Source organism: Porites lutea, chromosome 9, assembly GCF_958299795.1.
Source record: "Porites lutea chromosome 9, jaPorLute2.1, whole genome shotgun sequence".
Classification (NCBI taxonomy): Eukaryota; Metazoa; Cnidaria; class Anthozoa; order Scleractinia; family Poritidae; genus Porites; species Porites lutea.
In genome coordinates this window covers 27,102,226-27,125,456 of record NC_133209.1, presented here as the reverse complement: position 1 = coordinate 27,125,456, position 23,231 = coordinate 27,102,226, and the positions used below count along the sequence as shown (strand labels likewise).

The window sequence follows — 23,231 nt, the reverse complement described above, 5'->3', positions numbered from 1 at the left end:
TCTTTTCCTGTCATTTTTTTTGCATAACCCTCCCTTTTGGAGGGCTCAAAAAACTGTGACCCTCCCCCTTTTCCATCCCCTTCCCCCTGCTAATTTCTGACAAGTCCCTTTTTGCGTGTTTTAAACTTTTCCCGCCACTTTAGAAACGAGAAGGGAACTGCGGCCAAGTTAACTTTTGGAAAGGTTTCTGATGCTTGATCTTTTCTTTTCGTGACATTTCCGAACGAAAGCGATAAACTTGTCCCAGAAAGATAATTTTTGGTTGGTCGCTTATGAGTTACAGATTGATGTATTATTCGGCAAGGCAATGAAAATGTCATCGCGAAATACGGGGGTACCCAAGGGCGGAATGTCTCCAATTAAGTCAGAAGTTCCTCAAATGGTTTTCTTTAGGCTTTTAGAAGCATGTTTGTTAAATGTGGAGCTGCTCTTAAAACTATTTAACAGTTAGGATGTCTTAGAGAAACGTTGCTAGCTACCCTGATGGGTTTGGTCGAAAGTTAGAGGACATCCTTGTGGTATAGCCGTACTTTCCACGAAAATTCTATGGGACCATGGATAATAGAAAGTCTTTTTATTATCCATGATAGGACGTTTTGTCTTTATTCCGAAATTTTCAAGACCTTTTTTTATCAGTAATTGCAATATCTTAGTAAAAAAAATGTGAAAACCACAACCACTTGAAAATAAAATTGATCGCGTAGCTCGGAAACGGTTTGAAGAGATGCAGTGCCTTTTTTTTTTCAAAATCGGTTTAGCGTAGCTATAAGAAGTACACGCGCAGAGCCTCCTGAGAATGAAAGGGCACAAGCTTCACCTCTCCCCAGTCTCACTCTCTGTTTTCAGCCTCCCTCCAGTCCTTTTGTTTGACTGCTCGCGCGTACTTGATACGCAAAAAAAACGGACTATTTTGTAGTCTAGTAGTTGCCATGTTGATGGAAGTCTTACCAAAGCAGCTGGGCCAAGGTAATCCTCCCCCTTGAGGACTGCGGAGCATGATCCATTGTCCTCGGCTGCACAAATACAGCAATGCAGGATCTGAGACAAAGTCGAAGCCGCCTTTACACATCACAGCACATGCCGGGTCATCACTTGAGTACAAACAGGCAAGGGCTCCGTTTGAAGGGGCAGGATAAATGGGGCAAGTTTGCCCTGTTGAAGGAAAGTAGTAAATTCATGGAAAACAGGATATAAATAGAAAATTATACACACTAATTTAGATGCAACAAGCGTTTATAAGTTATAATGAAATGATAAGTGAGCTCATGTTCCTTACGAGGTTACAAAACGAGCGCTTCAGACAGCTTGTTAGCGGAGGCCTAGGGCGCTTTCAATCAGAACTGGCCGGCCGGACCAGTCAGTTAGCAAATGAAATCGGCTTTTTCCAAAGAGTTTTCTCTCTTGCTGAAACACCACCTCATTCCATTCATTCTGTACCATGTAGGATTTGGCTGATCTGGCTGGATCGATTAATAGTGAAATTCTCATTACGCAGTGAAGGTGTTGCCGGTCAGTTCACTGACAAATGGAAAACGCCCTGAAATTAAGACTTAAACTGTAAGAAAACACTCTGGATCGGTCCTTGTTTGAATAATTCCGTGAGGTTTTGAGAAAACAGGAGCATACAACTGAAATGTCTATATGAGACATTGGGTCCAACCTCTATTTTTGTCGTCAGTTAACTTCCACCCCCCTCCCCGCCACCCCAACTAGTAATCAGCTCTTGAAATAAAGGGTAACAACACATTAAAGACCATTAAATCAATAGTTTAGAAAAACGTGCAAATAACAGTAAAGAAGGTACCAAAGCCCTATTCAAAACAAATTAGTGTTGAATTTGTTTTGGTTGTTAACCTTTTCCAATCGGTTAGAAAGTAAATAGAAGACTTTCCGGGTAGTTCCAGTTGAAAAATTCCGGGAGCAACGGAAGTTTTGAAAAGGTAGGAGGCTGGAAAGGTATAGGGTGTAATTTGCCCATGTGTCGCATTCTCGACCCCAGTGCTTACGGGTTTGGGAATGCGCTCTCGATATCTCTCCTCGACATGCACAGAAGAGCGCTGGGTCGAGATTGCCATGTGTCGCCCAACACAAACTTTTCACTTACTCTTCAGAGTTATGCCAAAGCTGCATGTGGCTACATTTCCAGACGAGTCTGCTGCCCTATAAATCACTTCGTATGAACCAGGAGCACTAAAATAAGAACCACTTTGTCGGTTTGGCGTGAGAGATGGAGGAACACCAGAATTGTCTGTAACCATGGGTCGCTCCCAATTTACACGAACTTGAAACTCGACGGTTTCAATTAAGATATCGCTTGGGCAATATGTAAAAACTGGAGGCTCTGTGTCTGAAATATGATTAACACAATTAAAATAGTTGACACTTTAAAAACAAAGATTTCGTGTCATGTTAAGATTTACACAGAACTTTAATACAGGAAATGAATCTTCATGAAGGCACAACACATCTCACAAAAGCGTTGTAAAAAATATCCACATAAAATTCTCTATACTGATCTCTTTACATTTCCTTGAAAAACTAGTAGAGAGAGTAACATTTTATTTTGACGATGTATCGATATTGTTAGGAGAAAGTTGATGTTGATCACTCTTGGGACTTAAACGGTTTAAGTTTTGACCAATCAATGGGCCGTTTTCGGGTCACATGAACACCTCCCCTATCTGGTTGATGGGTGATTTTGAATTAATTTTTGATACAGTTAATTCACTCGTATTCATTTGAATATTAAATACTCGCGTCCGAACATAACTTCTTCCTTCACAAACTAAAGCTCTGCCGCACTAATGTACTTTAAAGGCCCACAAAAAATCGCCCATTCATATTTTTATCTTGTACTTAAAGTTGAAATTGTGTCAAAATAAAAGCATTCCTTCTCACGATTACCTAGGCAGAGTACTATGTTGGGTGGGGATGGGTGATTAGATAGTCGCGTTAGTGCCTGGTCGTATCAGTAGAACATGTCCATATCGCTGGTTATGTTTTGCGGATAAATGATATTATTTTAGCTGTTTCCACCCTGGCATAGTCCCAAAAGGACCTATACAACAATGGAAATAATTTACACTCTAAAGAAAATTTAATAAATCTTCGATTTTCCTATAAACAGTATATATATATTTATATATTAGAAAACATAAGACGTAAGCCGAATAAGAAACAAATTAAGCATTGACCGTAACAAGACGTAACCGGCAGCCAGCGCCCCGCCGCATGAGACCCTGTGATAACAGAAAAGCTAACTTTTTCCTAATAGTACAATTACCTGTAATTGCCGCGGTAGTGAAGTTTGTCAAGAAAACAGTAGCAATCAAAGTTTGCAGAAACTTCATGTCAGCGCGTTCCAACTACAACGAATACTCCTCAGTATATAAGCAAAAGAAGAATCACCTTTTACGAGCGCGCAGGCATACGAAAACTATCATTGTACACGTACTGATGTTAGACATTCATAAACTCTACAATAATTATTATTTTGTTAGCTGTTCTGGAGTTGATGATGGGTCACTTTGTTGAACAAAGATCTTTGTTCAGCTGCAGATCACAGTGGCTTTTAATTTTTATGGCCCCGAGCTAGAATTTTCGCACATTTTAATAACAGTTTTATCAGTCATCCTTGCACAGCTTGGTTAAACTGCGAACAGTCTCTCCCCCGCCCCTCCCCCCAATCTCTCCTCGGCCGTTTTACCATTAATTTGCAAACTTTTACTTTTTCGCCCACGCACCGCGCGTAGCTCTGAGGAAAGAAGGACGACTTTTCGCTGTCTAGTCTCTTGGTTTGATGCTGTAACATAGATACAGATACAGATAGATACAGTTCAAAAAATGCAGAAATACGATGGCGACTTTGAATTCAGTTCCACATGTTAAAAAAAATAAAAAAATAAGTTTTTCTAAACTCTGATCTCCAAGTAAATCCTTGCAATAGAAATTAAAATCGGTGAGAAAAGGAACCTTCTCTTACGGAATGGCGAATCCATTGCCCTGATAGACTGCGAGCAATCTCTTGTATTTCTTTTGAGTCACAGAAGGTCGAGAGAAAGAGTGAGGTGCGAACGGAACGAGGGCTGAAGCCCGAGCGTAGAACATCCCTCCTCCTTTTTTGCTATTAATTTGCATAATTTCACCTTTTCGTAGTACGAGCCTCGAGACAATAGTCAAGATATTTAGACTACAATTTCATTGTAAATGAGCGGTTCATATGGAAGGATCAGCCACAAGCGCACACTGAGAGATATAGCTTGCGTGGTTGGCGAGATTTGCGGGTGTGTAGCATATGTTGTATTTTTTTTTGACGGCAGAGCCTTCAGAAGGGGAGTAAGTCGCGGCTCGCGAAAATCCCTTGCAGCTTAAATGCCAAGAAAGTACCCTGCGCATAACAACTACGGCAGCTACGCAGGCTATGAGACTGAAATATGATGTACCATTTACCATATGTATTGAGCACTGAACGATCCTTTCGATAGCAATGTCTTTACTGGTTCAATCTTAACAGTTAATCAATATTTTGTCCCATAAAATGAGGAACCACCTGTTTGTGTCCTCCTTTACAAAATTAATCATGAATCACCATACTCAGTGTTTCAATCTATATTAATAGAGCTTGAGATTCGAGGACGAGGAAGACTACGAGGGCGAGATTTAACTTACAGATTTGTTTCGTTTACGCTCAAAGAATACACAAAGCAGAAAGCTTCATTTTACGTTTTTTCACCAAAAAAGGTTAGTACGGTTATTTACACTGAAGGAGGTTAAGCCCTCTTCCGATCGCAAAATGATAAAACCATGCACATTTAATAACTTGTTTCCGCCGCTATGACTTTTTCTCCAAAACCTGTAGCGGAATGACGACGGCTATCGTGTTTTCCGCCAAAATGACGCGGGTTCACGTGCGGCGCGCCCTACTTGGTACAACGGTGGCGAAGGCTACGATTAAAACGTGAATTCGCGCTGCTTCACGCCCAAACTTTAACAAGCTTATTCCATCTCGTTTACTTTGTCAAATGTTTTTGGCCTTGAATTCTAAAGGACTGTATCAAAGTTTAGGAAAAGAAAAACAAAGTTGTGGTCGTGTGTTCCCGTCCTCCACAAAACGCGAAAATAGCCACTTTCACGTTGTATCGTGCAACGACGGCAAAGAAATGTAAAAAAAAGAGTGATGCACGTGAAAAGCTGTTCTTTTCGGCTGATCTAAACGTATTGCTTTTTTGCCGTTCTCGTTGCCGTCACCTCGTCGTTGCTTAAGATCCTTACTGAGAAAATTTCGTTCTCCCAGTGAAGTAGCCGTCCTCGTCTTAGAATCTGAATGTCTCTAATATAGACTTTCTCAAAGTCGTTCGCTTGGTTTTCTGGTCTGGTGTGGTAGGACCCGCTTTCGCTCGCTCGCGCTCCGCGCTCGTACGATCGCGCTTCGCGCTCACTGTCGCGCTAGCGTTCAAACGCTCGACTTGTGAGCAAGTCTAGTCTCTAATAGTACAACAGCGAAAACATGATTTAAAAATCGCTTTATACCAGGCAAACTTAGTGGCCACAAAGCGAAGCGAGGGGAACTAATGAAAACTCAAAGTTATAGTGAATCATGTAACCCGCGAAGTCAAGTGTGGAAAGCAAGCATTTTAAATGTGTTGACCGTGAAACAACCGGGTTAATGATGTCAGCCGTCATACACATACGTTTGCGTTATTTATTCGCAAGCGTGCTAGCCTACACGCCCACCAAGCTGAAAAGTTGTTAGGGGATTACTAAAACGGTGAATTCAGCTTATACCCATGCCACGGAAAACGGGAAAATTGCCTGCTTTTTGTTGAGGGTATATTCACGGAATGAAATTGATAAAATGAATAGCCACCTCCCAAAACCGACTACAAATGATAAAATCTGAAGCGAAACTCTGTAACAGTGCGCGTATAGCAAAGCACCGTTGATTTGTGCATACTAATGATCTCTTTAGAAGATTACTATTACTGGATGGCCGCGGTCTAACCTGGAAGCAAAGGTTAAGGAGGCGGAATTGGCAGTTTAGAAAGTCGCTCTTGTGTCATATGACCCACTGTTGCTTGCAGGGAGCCGAAAAAGCCAGTGGTGGTAAATAAAAAATGTAAATCTGTTTTTAGAATGCGAGGAATGTAAGGTCTCTGTGGTCCAAGAACTAATTATAGGGACCTTACGATCCGACAACGGCGACGTCCATTAACAGGTCCCTGAAAAAAAGACCTCGCATGCTTTCAAACCATTTCGAGATTATCTCAAGTCGACCAGTTAAAAGAAGGGAATTTATGTTGGAGCTGAAGAGAGGGGCCGCGCCCAAGCTCCGACAGAGATAGAAGAATTTATCGACTTGCCGTTCCCGTTCTCAAAAAAAAACTTAAAAATTTGGTCATTTCAAGTCGTAGTCGTGCAGGGACGACAAAGAAACGTACAAAAAATCGTGATCCACGTGCAGAGTTGTTGTTTTGCTAAATATATCCCTATTGCCTTTTGACGTTGCCGTTGCATTTCGTAAGGTTCCTAATATGTCCGCGTAAGCGCCATCGTCTCTTTCCATCTCCTGATAGACAATTCCATTAGAGAACGAGACTGCCAGCGAAAAGTGTTTACAGTGGAAACTCGATATAAGGAAGGGCCAAGAGAATGTCTTGGTTATATCCATTTAGTAATATGCAACTAGTGGTCTATTATCAATGCTGCGTTCTGATTGGTTGAGCTACTACTAGGCTATATGTTATAGCCCACTAGTAGCGAAAAGCGCAATCTTTTTGGCGGCAGAAAAGGATTAAAGTGTAGCTTTAAGAAGCTAAATTTTTTTTATTCTCGATATTTTTGACCAACTAGTTGGATTTTACTAAAACAATTATTCCTCTCGCCTTTACGGCCTCTGAGTCAATAGCCCATTCGGCCTTCGGCCTCATGGGCCATTGACTCAGAGCCCATTCGGGCTCGAGGAATTATTGTTAAACATTTTACTGATTTCATTATGACGTGGGTGAATATCTTTTGTCTATACTGCACGAGGGCTTCGTTATAAAGGAGTCCGTTGAGTCGAGGTTCAGTACATGAACTGCCTCTTCATTCCTGTAGCAGAAACTAAAAACGGTGAAATGGTCGAAAATTTTCTCTTCTCACTTTTCAAAGACTTGGGAAGTCACAGGGCGTCATCAAATGAATGGCAACGGGTCGCGTACAATTTCTAACAACTGGCTAAAAACCTTCCTCTGCAGAGTTTTCCAGTTTTGAACACTGCTCTACAACCTCTACGACTCCAGCGCTCACAAAACAAACTCAACTTATGAAAGGTTTTAACAAAAGTCGAGAGTTACGAGACGATCTTGTCCATTTTTTATCGTTGTGTTTCCTAGGAGGCGCTGGGACAGCGTTAGTCAGCCGTCTCCACAGTCAACGGTTCGAAAGGACGTAAATGATCGACTGTCAAGACCAATGGAGCGCAAGGCATCATGGTGTATCTTGTCGCCGCCATATTGGAAAACGAGAAGACCCTGGGGACGAGGTTGAATCTAAACGAGCGTGCATCGCGAGCTTCTCTGGTTTTCGGATCGTCACTTATAATAATAATAATAATAATAATAAATAGATAAATTACAGAAATAATGACCTTTATTCAGGTAGAAAGACACGTATAAGATTCCCTAATGACCTTATAGATTGGGGTCATACAATACAATAAAGAGGATACTTAAGAAAATAACGTGGGATTAGAACGCTGTTTATTACTTTTGTGTTTTACATGTCGTTACTCTAGTAGCCTTAAATTGGTATTTTCTTTCCTTTCTAAGTTAATTTTCTCAATGCATCATTCATTCATCAGTGCGCAACGGTATGTTTCAACCTGCAGGAAAAAAATTATTATTATTATTATTACTATTACTATTATTATCTACATACAAAAATGTCTGCAATCTGATTGGTGAAAACTTGTCAAATTATCCCAAATATAGTGCAAAAAACGTGAAATTGAGCGCAGAAAGTTGAAATTAGTTCAAAAAAGGTGATGATTGACAGGTAGGCGAAGCTACAAATCGGCTATCTGTGGAAAAAATGGCGGACCAATTTGAAGACAGTAACAGCAACCTAATTGAAAGTGAAAGGAAAATGTAAAAAACAAAAACACTCAAAATAGGTATGGCTAAAAGATTGAAGATATTAGGCAGAACAAAAGGGCTACGACCAAAAATTGAAAGCTACGAACCGGAGGCGCTCAACCAAATTCTCGAGGATTTTTTTGGAACAGTGCGTAAAAAAGACGGCCAAGACTACGGGTGTTACAGTCTTCGCATCATGGTCACTTCAATTGACTTATACCTAAAAGAGCAAGGTTATCATTTTCCAGGAAACTGATCAATTGGTTGACAATTTTAGTCTAGACTAGGGAAACCAGGAATTGCCACTCAAAAATATAAAAAAGTCAAAAGCTGTATCTGAAGTCGTTAAGGATCTTGGAATTTACATTACTTCGAACCTGTCATGGAGTATGCAAGCCAACAAATGTGCAAATAAGGCAAACAGTGTGCTTGGATTCATAAGACGAGGGGTGGTTCCTAAAAATCCTGAGTGTTTTCGAAACTTTATAAGAGTCTGGTACGTCCGATACTCCAGTACTGCTCTCCAGGTTTGGTGTCCGCACCTCAAAAAAGGCTCACACACCTTGGAGAAAGTACAACGTAGAGCGGCATTCAAATGTGGCCTTGGAAACATTGGGCCAGACATGTCCTACAAAGAACGTCCAAAGTTCCTTAAATGGCCAACACTTTAACAAAGAAGATCATTTTCGTCGCTTAGGCCATCCTCTTTGTTTTCTCCGTTTACCGTCGTTCGACCGACCCTAATTTTTGGCATTTTCGACAACGTAATGACGTAGTTACAACATTTTTCACTTGAAATAATTCTTTTAATCTGAAAAATGAGCATAGTAACAGCATAGAGAAAAACAGGAACAAAAACATGAACATTTTTCACAGTATATTGTACATTTTGTTAATCCAGATATGTGAATGTTAACCTTTAACGTCGTTCTGGGGTACCATGGCCTACTATTCCGAGACTTCTTGTGACTTTTTTTACGTTTTTTTTTCAATCCGACCGACCGACCCAATATCAGGAAACGCATTCGACAGTAAACGAAGAAAAAAGAGGGGATGGCCTTACCGATCGGTTATAAGACAATAAACAGACTTAATGGACTAGATCCCTCAGCATTTTTTACGTTTGCACATGATTTTCGATCCTTATGAGCTAATCACCGTTTCAATCCGTTTCAAACTTGAGTTTGCATCCGTAACTTTAAATAGTTTTTTAAAAAATTCTTTTTTTATACGCATAATCGATGAGTGGAATAATCTGCCAAAGGAATTTTTGCTGAGATGGAAACTTTGAACACTTTTAAGAACAGACTGAGATGTCCTCTTGCAACTTTTTCTAGTGAACACTAAGTTCTTCAAACCGTGTAATATATTATATATTTTGTATATTTAGTATTTTAAACAGTTGCAAATAACTAAAGTTTTAATTTATGTTATTATAAGGAGATAAACTAGAAAGGGATAACCGCCTTTAACTCCTTTTCACTTTTCCATGGATTTGTGAATAAACAGTTACTATTAATGCAAATAGTGCTTTGACTGAACAGTGTTTTAAGTGAAATTAATTGTAAATAGGATTTTATAGTTAGCTTTGTTATCAATAAAAGATTCTTATTGTTACTATTATTATTATTATTATTACTATTATTATTATTATTATTATTATTATTATTAAATCGGCAAGTTTAAATTTACGCAACTCGGCCTAAAAGCTACTCTAGGATAGAGGGGATTTGGGGAGTTTAGTCTAGTATGGGGTAACAAAATTCAGCTAAACTAGCTGTTGTTTTAGGCTAAGGGTTCCAGGGTCCCAGCGGCACATCCCCACCCAAAATTTCTTAAGTATCCCCTTCCCCTCGTCCCCGGAGTTAGAGTTGACTCGTCTGGGAGTAGTGGGTGACCCCTTTACCCGTGACAGGTTTTTCTCATATAAACGGGGCGTAAAGTTCGTTGTTACTAAACGCCGGGGACCAAACCGGAAATTTAGTATTATAAAGAAAGAAAAAACGCTACGTACTTGACGGTTAACCAAATTGTACATTTACGAGGTCTTTCTTGCATTTCTGATCATCTCTACAAGTACCGAAAACTCCCAACGAAGAAATGAAGTTAGTCTTTATGGTGTCCAAGGCGTTCGGAGCATTTCCGTCAAAGTAATAGTTAGGCAAATGGCCCATTTTCAGTTTGTGGTTAGGTGTTACCTCTGTAATTAAACAAATAAAAGACTTTCATTAATGTTTTTAAAACATTTAAAACTTCGTTTTATCCGGTTTGTTTTTTGGGTCAGAAAAACTTTAGACTCAATCAACCCGAATCAAGGATTAGCGGTTATTGCGCGTTTTAAACTTTTCCCGCCACTTTAGAAACGAGAACGGAACTGCGGCCAAGTTAACTTTTGCAAGGGTTTCTGGGGCTGTTACTTGGGACATGGAAAACACTGGTCACAGTTAATTGAGGTGACTGGTTATGAAGCCCGGCAAACATCAAAGGAGCAAACAAAGATGCCAAGATTTATGTTAGAAGGTCCACGACCCTGCACAATCTTTTGTTTTGCGTTCATACGTTATGCATGAATTACGTAACCAGCACGTTTCTATTGGTTAGTTCCTCAGTACGGAGTAAACAACTATTGTGTTTTGTGCAGGATCAAGGCCAAAAAAGAGAACCAAAGCATACAACAAAGAACTTTGTCGGGTTTCATAACCATTCCCTCTATTAACTATGCACTGGTCAATAGCTGACCTGCGCGTCCCTAGTAACGACACCCCAGAAACCGTTGCGGGCGCATTTAGACTCAAGTTCCCTGCCCGTTTCTAAAATGGCATGCTTGAACTTTTCTTTTCGTGACATTTTCAAACAAAAGCGATAAATTTTTCCCAGAAAGATAATTTCTGGTTTCTCGCTTATGAGTTAAGGCAAGGCAATGAAAATGTTATCGCAAAATACGGGGGCTTGTTCTGTCGCACTTTGTAAGGAAAAAGCTGTTGTTGTTGTTGTCGATGATTATACTTATTATTGGGTTTACTTGTCCTCCGAACATCCATTTCAAGTTTGTTACAAGTTTGCGACAAGTGTTATTACAAAGTGCGATGGCCGTTTATTACAAAGTGTCACAGCTTGTTTATTACAATGTGCGACAAGTGTTATTACAAAGTGCGACAATTTTATTGCAAATTGCGACAGGTATTACAAGGTGCGACAGAATATCTTCCAAGGGCTGAACCTTTTTTTAAACAATAATTGCAATATCTTGGTAAAAAAATGTGAGAATACAATCTCCGAAAAGCGTAGGCAAATTGATAGAAACACTTCAAATTTCTTAGATGAATTGAACTGTTATCCCGCATGTTATAGTCTCTCTCGTGCTTTAGAAATTCAACGCAATATTTGTTCCTTCGAACAGTTGTTTTTTAAAAAAATTCGTTCCGTGCACTTGAAAATAAAATTGATCGCGTTCCTCGGAAGCTACCCTGCGAGCAGAGGCTACATTTTCGCGGTATACGAGCTGGCGTGCGAAAATGTAGCCTCTGTTTGCAGTGTACTCGGAAACGGTTTGAAGAGATGCATTTCTAGCGTTTTAAAAAATTTAAAGCGTCCTCCTTGGAAAGTTTTTTAATCGACAATAAGCTCAGTAGTTCTGTTATGCTTTGACTGAGTTAGGTATCGAACTCGGCTTTTGCTTTTTCTCTGTAGTTGCCTACACCGCAAAACAGTTGGGCTTTTTTCCCTCAAAATCGGATTAGCGTAGCTAAGAGTCTCACACGCGTACGTACTTGAATACGAAAAGATAAGGACTGTTTTAAAGTCTAGTAGTTCCCATGTTGATGAAAATCTTACCAGAGCAGCTGGGCCAAGGTAATCCAGTGGTAAATGGTAAGGTTCTCCATTGTCCTTGGCTGCAAAAATACAGCCATGCGGGATTTGAGACAAAGTCGAAGCCGCCTTTACACATCACAGCACATGCAGGGTCACCTTGGAAGTCCAAACAGGCAAGGGCTCCGTTTTTAGGGGGAGGATAAATGGGGCAAGATTTCTCTGTTAACGAAAAGTAGTAAATTCATGGAAAACAGGATATAAATAGAAAATCATACACACTAATTTAGATGCAACAAGCTTTTATAAGTTATGTTGAAATGATAAGTGAGCTCATGTTCCTTATGAGGTTACAAAACGTGCGCTTCAGACAGCTTGTTAGCGGAGACCTAGAGCGCTTTCCATTTGTCAGAATAGAACTAGCCGGCCGGAGCAGTCAGTTAGCAAATGAAATCGGCTTTTTCCAAAGTTTTTTCCCGCTTGCTAGCGCTGAAGCACCATCTCATTCGGGTATACCATTTAGGATTTGACTGATCTGGCTGAATAGTTTTGATTAAAAGTGAAATTCTCATTACGACGGGAAGGGTCTGCCCGGTCAGTTCACTGACAAATGGAAAACGCCCTGAAATTAAGACTTAAACTGCAAGAAAGCACTCACGGCTCTGGATCTGTCCTTCTTTGAATAATCCTGTGAGCTTTTGAAAAAATAGGAGCCCGGCATACAACTGAGATGTCTATATGAGACATTGGGACTAACCTCTATTTTTGTCATCAGTTAACTGTTAATTCCACCCCCCTCCCCGCCACCCCAACCAGTAATCAGCTCCTGAAATTAATCTGAGGGCAACTACACGTTAAAGACCATTAAATCAATAGTTTAGAAAAACTTGCAAATAACAGAAAAGAAGGTGCCAAAGCCCTGTTCAAAGCAAATTAGTGTTGAATATGTCTTTGGTTGTTAACCATTTCCAAACAGTTTTTGGAAAATCCGGTTGAAAAGTAAATAGAACACGACTTTCCGGGTAGTTCCAGTTGAAAAATTCCGGGAGCAACGGAATTTTTGAAAAGGTAGTCCTGTTTTCCCGGTGGGAATGTTCCAAAAGAAATTCCATTTCTTCAAAACTTAGGCTGTATTCATTTTTTGAAGGGAAAAGACCGGGGATGGTAAAAATTTCTGAAGGCAGGAAGGGGGGATGCCAATTCTTTTAGATGCCATTGAAAGAGAAAGTATTTGTAACGTTACTGATAAACCGCTACACAAGTGAAGTTCCTTATTGTCTAGTTCAATGAAGGATGTTTTTGTTATTAACGACTAAAACTGTAATGTCCTTTACTTTGTGCAGTCAACCAGCGCTATCTACATTATTATACATTATTTTTCCACGTCACGGATTGTTTTTAATCTCATAATCATCATCATCACTGTCGTCATACTGCCCACAATTTACTTTCCTCATTAAAACTGGGACGGGGAGGGTTGTGAATTTTTCTCAGTTTAGTAAAGAAGGGGGGAGGGGGTGGGGGGGTATCAAAAACATTCTGTATTAAGTAGGGGGATATGAAAATATTTCGCCTCTTTAAAAAATATCCACCTCGCTTCCCCCCCCACCCCTCCCCTCCCCCCACTTCACGGCCGTTTTTCGGCAAATTCGGGGACAAAATCTACCAGTCCTACATTTTGCTCACTACTTGCCCAAACCGTGGACCGACGGGTTTGCCTATGTAAATGGCAGACACGGCTGGTAATTTTTTTGTCAAAAAAAGTCTCCGGACTCGCGATCTCACTAATTTTGGCGTTAAGCTTCATGACCCTGTTTGTCCCCTCCTTTCGAAAGCCTGGTCGGCGAGCAAGCATAATGTACATGATCGTAAGGACAAGAATTTCAGTTTCACTCTTTTAAAACTAATCACATCTGAGATTTTCTCAATAAAAAAGAAAGAAACAAAATAAAACGGTACGGGCATTCATGTAAAGTCAACTCTCTTTAAGACGCAGGACACCTTTAGGACCGGCACTAAGTGTCCGGGGGGTACTCCCTCATATAAGCCATATAGGTATAGGCCGCCCCAGGGGTAGGGTTTGTGCGCCGTTTTGGTCTAAAAACGGGTATACACTTTGCCCATTTTGGTCTGGAATCGGGTATCGTTTTCGAGGCGTGTATGAACGTATCTGAAATCGGGTCAGGATTTAAAGAACTGGGCGGCACACCCCTAACGAGAATTCCCGGGAATAACGCCCCCCGGGTACTAAGTATTCGTCTTAGAGAGATGTCCGTCTTATAGAGAGTTAACTAAAGGGAGTAAAGAAAGGTAGCTGCTACCCAGACGTCTCTCTCTCTATGAAAATGTGCGCCCAAAGGAAGGTGGGAAGGAGACAACGTGCGACACGCGCTTTGCCTGCCGTCTGTACTCTTCCCATGGCTCCTTGCGGTTCATCGTCAGTCATTCGCGTTTCGCGCTCACCTCTACCATGCGAAAAACGAAGCGCCTAAGGAGGAGGCTGGAAAGGTAGGGTGTACTTTGCCCATATGTCGCATTCTCGACCCCAGTGCTTACGGGTTTGGGAATGCTCTCTCGATCTCTCTCCTCGACATGCGTAGAAGAGCTCTAGGTCAAGATTGCCATATGTCGCCCAACACAAACTTTTTACTTACTCTTCAGAGTTATGCGAAAGCTACATGTGGCTACATTTCCAGACGAGTCTCTTGCCGTATAAATCACTTCGTATGAACCAGGAGCACTAAAAGGAGAACCACTCTGTCGGTTTGACTCGAGAGTAGGAGCACCAGTATTGTCTGTAACCATGGGTCCCTGCCAATTTACACGAACCTTAGACTGGACGGTTTCAATTAAGATATCGGGTGGGCAATTAATGAAAACTGGAGGCTCCGTATCTGAAATATGATTAACAAAATTAAAATAGTTATCACTTTAAAAACGAAGATTTTGTGTCATGTTAAGAGTTACACAGAACTTTAATACAGAAGATGAATCTTCATGAAGGCTCAACACATCTCACAAAAGCGTTGTAAAATTCATTTATTAATTTATTAACCCTTTATTCAAAGCCCCAATATCCACATACAAATTCTCTATATTGATCTCTTTACTTTTCCTTGAAAAACTAGTAGAGAGAGTAACATTTTCTTTTGACGATGCATCGATATTGTTAGGAGAAAAATTGATGTTGATCACTCTTTCTCTTGGGACTTGGGACTCTTTGGGGAGTAGTAGGGCTTCAGCAAAGATAAGCCTTGCGATGGATTAGGTGGATTAGGTGCCGATGGATTAGGTGGATTAGGTGCCTAGTCAATGACGTCACCCATTGTTATAACCTACATACTAATTTGGATTAGGTTTACTAATGAGCGTCACTCTACTACAATAGGAACAATAGGCTTGCCTAGACTTGCTCGGGCTCTTTTAACCCTGATTGGATAGTAAACAATCTATTATGTGTTCAACATAAAAGCGCGCTTTCCCTTCAGTATTTCATTCTCGCAATCGCGTTACTAAGGAAAAAGTCTTACTTTCACCAATATTTTTTAAAACATTGCTCCAAAGATGCAAGTCGAATCGAGCTGTAAACTTGTCTGACTATTACAGAACTGTGTTCTCCCATCTATCTCGAGGACATGAAAAACTATTGAAGTCTCAACGTTTCACGCACGGTTAATCAGTTAATTATGCGAGTTCGCAAGCCCAAAGTTGAATACAAATTAGCTCTACAGGAAAGACCCAAGGGAGAGAATCTTGACGTATTATTATAAAACAAATAACTTAACAAGGATCAATTAAAACACGCGTCTCATAATTGCTAGCAATAAAATCTGACACGAGATACCGTTTAAAACAAAAAGAGTCAAATACACAGCGATTTGAAAGAAATCTATTAAAACAGTCAAAGAAAGCAAGTCATGTTTTACTTACCCCTCTCCCTTTTCAATTTTATTTCCCTCCTTAATTTTTCTTTTTTGCCTTCTCCACAATTTTATCATTTTCCCTCCTCCACAATTTTTATTATTTTCCCTCCTCAATGTTTTTTATTCCCCTCCTTCACCTCCACTTCCTCATTTATTCTATATATTTTTCCATCTTCAAATACATCGACCTCCTAGCGACCCTACATCGACCCTACATCGATCCCACATCGACCCCACATCGACCCTACATCGACCCCACATCGACCCCACATCGACCCCACATCGACCCTACATCGACCCTACATCGACCCCACATCGACCCTGCATCGACCCTACATCGACCCCACATCGACCCCACATCGACCCTACACTCAACTTTTTTTTAACACTGCTTCGTAAATAGTGAAGCTATATACCACCACCGCCACATTTCTATTGTTTTTCCACCACCACCACCACCGCCACCACATTTCAATTCTTTTCCCACCACCACCACCACATTTCTATTGTTTTCCCTCCACCACCACCACCACCGCCACCACATTTCTATTGTTTTTCTTTCCACCACCACCACCACCGCCACCGTCACCACATTTCTATTGTTTTCCCTCCCCCACCACCACATTTGAATTGTTTTCCCTCCACCACGACCACCACAACCACCGCCACCACATTTCTATTGTTTTCCCTCCACCACCACCACCGCCACCACATTATTATTGTTTTCCCTCCTCCTCCTCTTCCTCCTCCTCCAACTCCTCCATATTTCTATTGTTTTCCCTCGAAAGGCCAAAGAGGCCAAAATCAGACCTAAAAGGCCTAAAGGCCAAACTTGGAGGGAAAACAATAGAAATGTGGAGGAGTTGGAGGAGGAGGAAGAGGAGGAGGAGGGAAAACAATAATAATGTGGTGGCAATAATAAAGTAGTACAGGGCGCACCGGTTACTCCGGTTTTTTGGGGGGGAATCTCATTAAGGTGGGGGGGAATAAATTAACGTCGCTGACGTCATAACCTTTTGTCCTGATCTCATGAATAAAATGCGCAGGAATCTCATTAAGATAAGATCGTGTGCTATTTTAAGTTGGTTTAGGTTTTCTAGTTACTTTAAGGTCGATAAACGTCTTCGTTTTCTATTGGTTAGTTAGAAAATAAGAAAAGTTTTCATTGGTTAAATCATAGTGCCTGAGGAGTAAAGTCAAACTTGTCTCTGACTTAAAATCACTGAGACGTAACGTAACTATGCAAGTCCTATTTCCTGCTGCTGCGATTGTCCTGGTTCCGGTTCACTGATTTTTGGCAGGCAAATCGTGCATATTAATGAGGGCAAAAGCCAACTAGCTCTTTTTTACACTGCAAACAATGTTTTACTCACTCCTCTCCTTTTCATTTTTTTACTTTCCTCCTCCTCCACAATTTTATTGTTTTCGTTCCTCATTTTTTTTATTCCCTCCTCCAAAATTTCACAATTTTTATTATTTTCCCTCCTCAATCTTAATTTCCCTCCTTCTCCACAATTTCATTATTTTCCCTCCTCCACCTCCTCCTCCTCATTTCTATTGTTTTCCCTCGAAAAGGCCAAAAGGCTATTATCAGGCCTATAAGGCCAAACTCAAATGTACCCCTCCTGTACCCCTCCTGTACCCCTCCTGTACCCTTCCTGTACCCCTACTGTACCCCTCCTGTACCCTTCCTGTACCCTTCCTGTACCCCTCCTGTACCCCTCCTGTACCCCTCCTGTACCCCTACTGTACCCCTCCTGTACCCCTCCTGTACCCTTCCTGTACCCCTACTGTACCCTTCCTGTACCCCTACTGTACCCCTCCTGTACCCCTCCTGTACCCCTACTGTACCCTTCCTGTACCCCTCCTGTACCCCTCCTGTACCCTTCCTGTACCCTTCCTGTACCCCTACTATACCCCTCCTGTACCCTTCCTGTACCCCTGAATTCTCTTAAGTACTCCCCACCATTGTAAAATAACTATATATTAAGGTGATTCCATAGTAAAAGAACCTAACATAGATTTTAGCTAAAACTTGGTACACTGATGTAACAAGTCAAGAAGGTGATAAAAAAGTAATAAAAAGTGGGGGTCACCGTGCTCGTTTTGACGTCACAATGCTGACAAATACGGCTATTTAGGACCCTTTTGCAAAAACCGCGGGCAGCGTAAAACTAGACAAAAAGGAGAGATTTTTTCGATGATGCATGTGACATCACACAGAATTTGACTTTATTGTATTGTTTATCCACTTACGTACCAGAAAAATGCCTTTTAATCCCCTTGCTTTTACTTTACGCTCCAAAGTAGAATTAAATTGGACGCGCGCTTTTCGACCCGTGATGGCTCAATCCGTACAATTTAGGAAAATTGCCAAAAAACTGAACATAGATTTGTGCCAATTTTTTTCTCATCGAAAGGAAGCACTGTCCTTATTAAAATTATAAAATAAAAAATGGGGGTCACCGTACTCGTTTTTGCGGTAGAGTTGCAGAAAGTGCTCACCAAACGCATTTTCTCCGATTTTTGAGAGAGGACTGGGGCGAGTTTCAAAATAGAATGTATGTGAAAGGGGGAAGAAAGTATTCAAAAACCCGTTTTTACAGAATTTACATCGAGATATCACATTTAGGACACAATGTGATAAAGAAAGTGTTTAAATGAAAATCAAAGTGAGTAAGCACAAGTTAAACATCCGCTATCGAGGTTCTCCGAGGGGAGGTCGACTTCAGCAACACGCGTACTGCTTACGTTATGCACATTCCCAACACATTGAGTCTCACCTCGGCAAGAAACAACAGCAAGCAAAAATTCCAATAGCGTTTCTTTTCAGTCAACTCCATTTTAATAATATTACTTTACATGCTCTTTTTTACGGCGGCCATCTTGTTATGCGCAGTAAGAGATGCGCAGTGCAAAACTAGGGAATCACCTTAAATGATTCTGTTTACTGTGAGTCATTTTTCATAAGCAGTCATGCCTCGAACGTTTCCTCGAATTTGTCCGCTATGTGGCAAACCTGGTGTGTCCAACTTGAGTTCTCATCTTGAAATTGTCCATGACTTAACCGGGCTAAGACGAACACGACTCTTAAAAGAGGCTAAGGTTTCTTGGGAATCAAAAAGAGAATATATTTCTACAAGCGTCGACTTACCTCGTTGTTCATCTAGTTCCACGAGAAAAATATGTGAACCAAGCAAAAGAAGAAGACCAGTAAACGAAACGCCGAAAACTTCTTCTACTGCGAAGAAGGTAAAGCTTTCCCATGATGTTTCCTTGGCAACCGAGCCTTATCCAGATTTTATGTTTCGCCATAAGTTCTCACTCCTTGTGGTTGGACCAAGTCAATCAGGGAAAACAGTTTTCGTAGAACAGATTCTAACGAGAGATCGTATTGTCTACGAAACCAACAAGCCCCGTCGCATTTTATGGTATTACAGTCAGTGGCAAGATAGATACGAAGCTTTGAAATCAGCCATCGGAAAGGACATCAAATTTTTTCGTGGCCTTCCCACATTTCAAGAAGATCTGCGAGAAATTGACCCAAAATACAACAACGTTATCATCTTTGATGATCTAATGGCAGAAGCGATCGAAAGCCCCATCGTTTCTCGGTTGTTTACCCAAGGTCGCCATAGAAATGCCAGCGTCATACTGCTCCTTCAGAATATGTTCCCCAAGGGAAAATTTAACACCGATATCAGTCGGAATGCACAGTACATGGCTCTTTTCCGAAGTCCTAGCGATCGGAAACAAATCGGAATTGTTGCTGAGCGTATGTTTGATAAGAATCGCCAACGATTCATGACAGCTTATTATCATGAAACAGAGAAGCCTTACGGTTACATCTTTGTAGATAATAAACCGGACACGGCGGCAAATAAGCAGGTGTTGAGCGACATCTTTGGCTCTTGTCGAGTTTACCCAAGTATCAACAAAACCTTAAAACCAGAGGGAGAGGTGGAATCGATCCCCCCAAAGGATCTTATTGTGCCCCCGAAATATGCTGAAGCTAAATCATCTACGCGTAAACCGAAACCGTTTGATCTGGATTGGTGTGGGATGACGTGGCCCGCCTTGCAGAATTATTTACATGGAGCGCCCTATCTCAAAGCTATTCCAGAAGGGTTTGGCCTTTGCGAGATGTACACGAGCACTCGAAATGCTGTTAACCCTTATACCCCCACAGTCATGTTTGCATCTGAAAATTACTGGCCCGTCAAAATAAAACATTATTCCAACGGCAAAAGAAAGTGGATTTATATACACGAAGACGAACCAAGTGTCCAAGCATTTGTTCAAGAAACGAAAGCAATCGAAAGAGCTAGAGGGAGAGGCACTTTCTAGGCTTTGAACATTTGCTCACCATATTGTAATCCTTTTTCTAAAGTTGTTGAGTTACTACAATAAATGTATTTTTGCTTTGTAAGATTTGAAGAAATAAAAGCTTTTAAGATGTTCACCCAAGCGCATTCACGCTATTGTTTTATTTTCGTTTGTTGTGAATAATTCGCTTCAGTGGTTCTCCTCAACCTTGCTTTTGTAGAAGTTGAAGTAAGAAAGAACTTTATGAGGAAATAGGTTTCTGTAAAGCCATTGAAGCGGAAGACACCCAAGAGAGCGACAACGACACTGAAAACGACAGTCAGGAAATAGAAAGTAGTAGCCCTGAAACGTCCACCACCTTTCACTCTAAAAGTCCCTGTGAACATTGCGAAAACTCTAATGTGTACTCCACATTGATCATGAAATGTCCTAAATGCTTTTGGCACGATAACTACAAGATTTGTCCTATATGCGATCACCAGATCCCCGAGGAGAGAAAATACATCAAAGAGGGCTTTCTTCGGTGTCACGATTGTGGATTAATTACACACAAAAACGCCAAGACGTTGGAAACCAATTTTTATTCACCTTCTAAAGAGGAGAACGAAGAGGAGGTCTAATTTCCATTCCTTCCAAATCGCTGTGTATTTGACTCTTTTTGTCATTGTTTTTTAATAAAGTTTTTTTTGAAACGGTATCTCTCTTGTGTTTTTTATTGCTAGTAATTATGAGTCGCGTGTTTTAATTGATCCTTGTTAAGTTATTTGTTTTATAATAATACGTCAAGATTCTCTCCCTTGGGTCTTTCCTGTAGAGCTAATTTGTATTCAACTTTGGGCTTGCGAACTCGCATAATTAACTGATTAACCGTGCGTGAAACGTTGAGACTTCAATAGTTTTTCATGTCCTCGAGATAGATGGGAGAAAACAGTTCTGTAATAGTCAGACAAGTTTACAGCTCGATTCGACTTGCATCTTTGGAGCAATGTTTTAAAAAATATTGGTGATAGTAAGACTTTTTCCTTAGGAACGCGATTGCGAGAATGAAATACTGAAGGGAAAGCGCGCTTTTATGTTGAACACATAATAGATTGTTTACTATCCAATCAGGGTTAAAAGAGCCCGAGCAAGTCTAGGCAAGCCTATTGTTCCTATTGTAGTAGAGTGACGCTCATTAGTAAACCTAATCCAAATTAGTATGTAGGTTATAACAATGGGTGACGTCATTGACTAGGCACCTAATCCACCTAATCCATCGGCACCTAATCCACCTAATCCATCGCAAGGCTTATCTTTGCTGAAGCCCTACTACTTTGGGGGTTTACGTTTTCACCAATCAATGGGCTGTTTTCGGGTCACATGTACACCTCTGGTTGATGGGTGATTTTGAATTAATTTTTGATACAGTTAATTCACTCGCATTCATTAACGCATGATGAAGATCTATACTCGCTGTTTTATTTCACCAGCACGATGAATATTAAATACAGTGGAACCTCGATTTAACGAACCTCTATATAACGAACTCCTTGGTTTAACAAAAGATTTTCATCAGCCCGGGCAAAATTATAGTAAAATGTATGGAACAGAATCTCTTTATAAGGAACCTCGATTTAACGAATATTTTAGTTGTTTCCCCCAAAATTCGTTAAATCGAGCTTTTCGATATAACGCCCTCGATATAACGAACACATTTCCCCAGTCAATTGGCACTTCGTTAAACCGAGGTTCCACTGTACTCGCGTCCGAACGTAACTTCTTCCTTCACAAACTAAAGCTCTGCCACACTAATGTACTGTAAAGGCCCACAAAAAAATGCCCATTCATATTTTTATGTTGTACTTAAAGTTGAAATTGTGTTAAAATATACGCATTCCTTCTCACGATCACCTAAGCAGAGTACTATGTTAAGTGGGGATGGGTGATTAGATAGTCGCATTAGTGCCTGGTCGTGTCAGTAGAACCTCTTCAAATCGTTGGGTATGTCTTGTGGATAAAGGATATTATTTTAGCTGTTTCCACCCTGGCATAGTCCCAAAAGGACCTATACAACAATGGAAATAATTTACACTCTAAGAAAATTTAAAAAAACTTCGATTTTCCTATTAACAGTATATATAATAAAAAAAACATGAGACGTAAGCCGCATATAAGAAACAAATTAAGCATTGACCGTAACAAGACGTAACCTGCAGCCAGCGCCCCATTCATGACCCTGTGATAACAGAAAAGCTAACTTTTTCCTAATAGGAAAGTCGATTACCTGTAATTGCCGCGGTAGTGAATTTTGTCAAGAAAACAGTAGCAATCAAACTTTGCAGAAACTTCATGTCAGCGCGTTCCAACTACAACGAATACTCCTCAGTATATAGGCAAAAAAAAAGAATCACCTATTACTTGCGCGCAGATATACGAAAACTATGATTGCACACGTACTGATGATAGATATTCATGAACTCTACAATAATTATTGTTTTGTTAGCTGTTCTGGAGTTGATGATGGATCACTTTGTTGAACAAAGATCTTTATTCAGCTGCAGATCACAGTGGGTTTCAACTTTTCTACCCGAGAATTTTCGCACATTTGAATAACTGTTTTATCAGTCATCCTTGCACAGTTTGGTCTCTTGGTTAAACTGCGAACACTCTCTCCCCCGCCCCTGCCCCCAGTCTTTCTTCGGCCGTTTTACTTTTAACTTACATAATTTTACTTTTTCGCCCAGCGCGCGTAGCTCTGAGGAATGAAGGACGACTTCTCGCTGTCTAGTCTCTTGGTTTGATGCTGTAACATAGATACAGACACGGATAAATACAATTCAAACAATGCAGAAATACGATCGCGACTTTGAATTCAGTTCCACATGTTAAACAAATAAAAAAATAAGTTTTTCTAAGCTTTGATCTCCAAGTAAATGCTTGCAATAGAAATTAAAATCGGTGAGAAAAGCAACCAGTTCTCTTTCGGAATTAAGGGCAGAGGGCGCTGAATAACCAGGGGCGGACCCATAGACCTGATAGACTGCGAGCAGTCTCTTATTTTTCTTTTGAGTCACAGAAA

The 23,231-nt window shown here is 40.6% G+C and overlaps 1 protein-coding gene across 1 annotated transcript; it reads right to left on the bottom strand.

Moving 5' to 3' along the window:
* Nucleotides 1-7,722: 7,722 nt before the first annotated feature.
* On the bottom strand, nt 7,723-22,811 carry LOC140947473 (sushi, von Willebrand factor type A, EGF and pentraxin domain-containing protein 1-like). Its single transcript, XM_073396586.1, has 5 exons — nt 22,437-22,811; nt 14,579-14,818; nt 11,949-12,146; nt 10,129-10,314; nt 7,723-7,861 (listed from the first exon to the last, which is right to left on the bottom strand). Exons 1-4 carry the CDS (start codon nt 22,501-22,503, stop codon nt 10,136-10,138), a joined length of 684 nt encoding a protein of 227 aa, XP_073252687.1. The 5' UTR covers nt 22,504-22,811; the 3' UTR covers nt 7,723-7,861; nt 10,129-10,135.
* Nucleotides 22,812-23,231: the final 420 nt, after the last annotated feature.

What these genes read in the sequence shown, in the direction of transcription:
- LOC140947473 (XM_073396586.1), bottom strand. Translation starts at nt 22,503, where the DNA reads ATGAAGTTTCTGCAAAGTTTGATTGCTACTGTTTTCTTGACAAAATTC. An exon ending in CTTTCGCATAACTCTGAAGA is followed by an intron (nt 12,147 to 14,578) that starts GTAAGTAAAAAG and finishes TTTCGTTAACAG; the next exon opens with AGAAATCTTGCCCCATTTAT. An exon ending in ACCTTGGCCCAGCTGCTCTG is followed by an intron (nt 10,315 to 11,948) that starts GTAAGATTTTCA and finishes GTTTAATTACAG; the next exon opens with AGGTAACACCTAACCACAAA.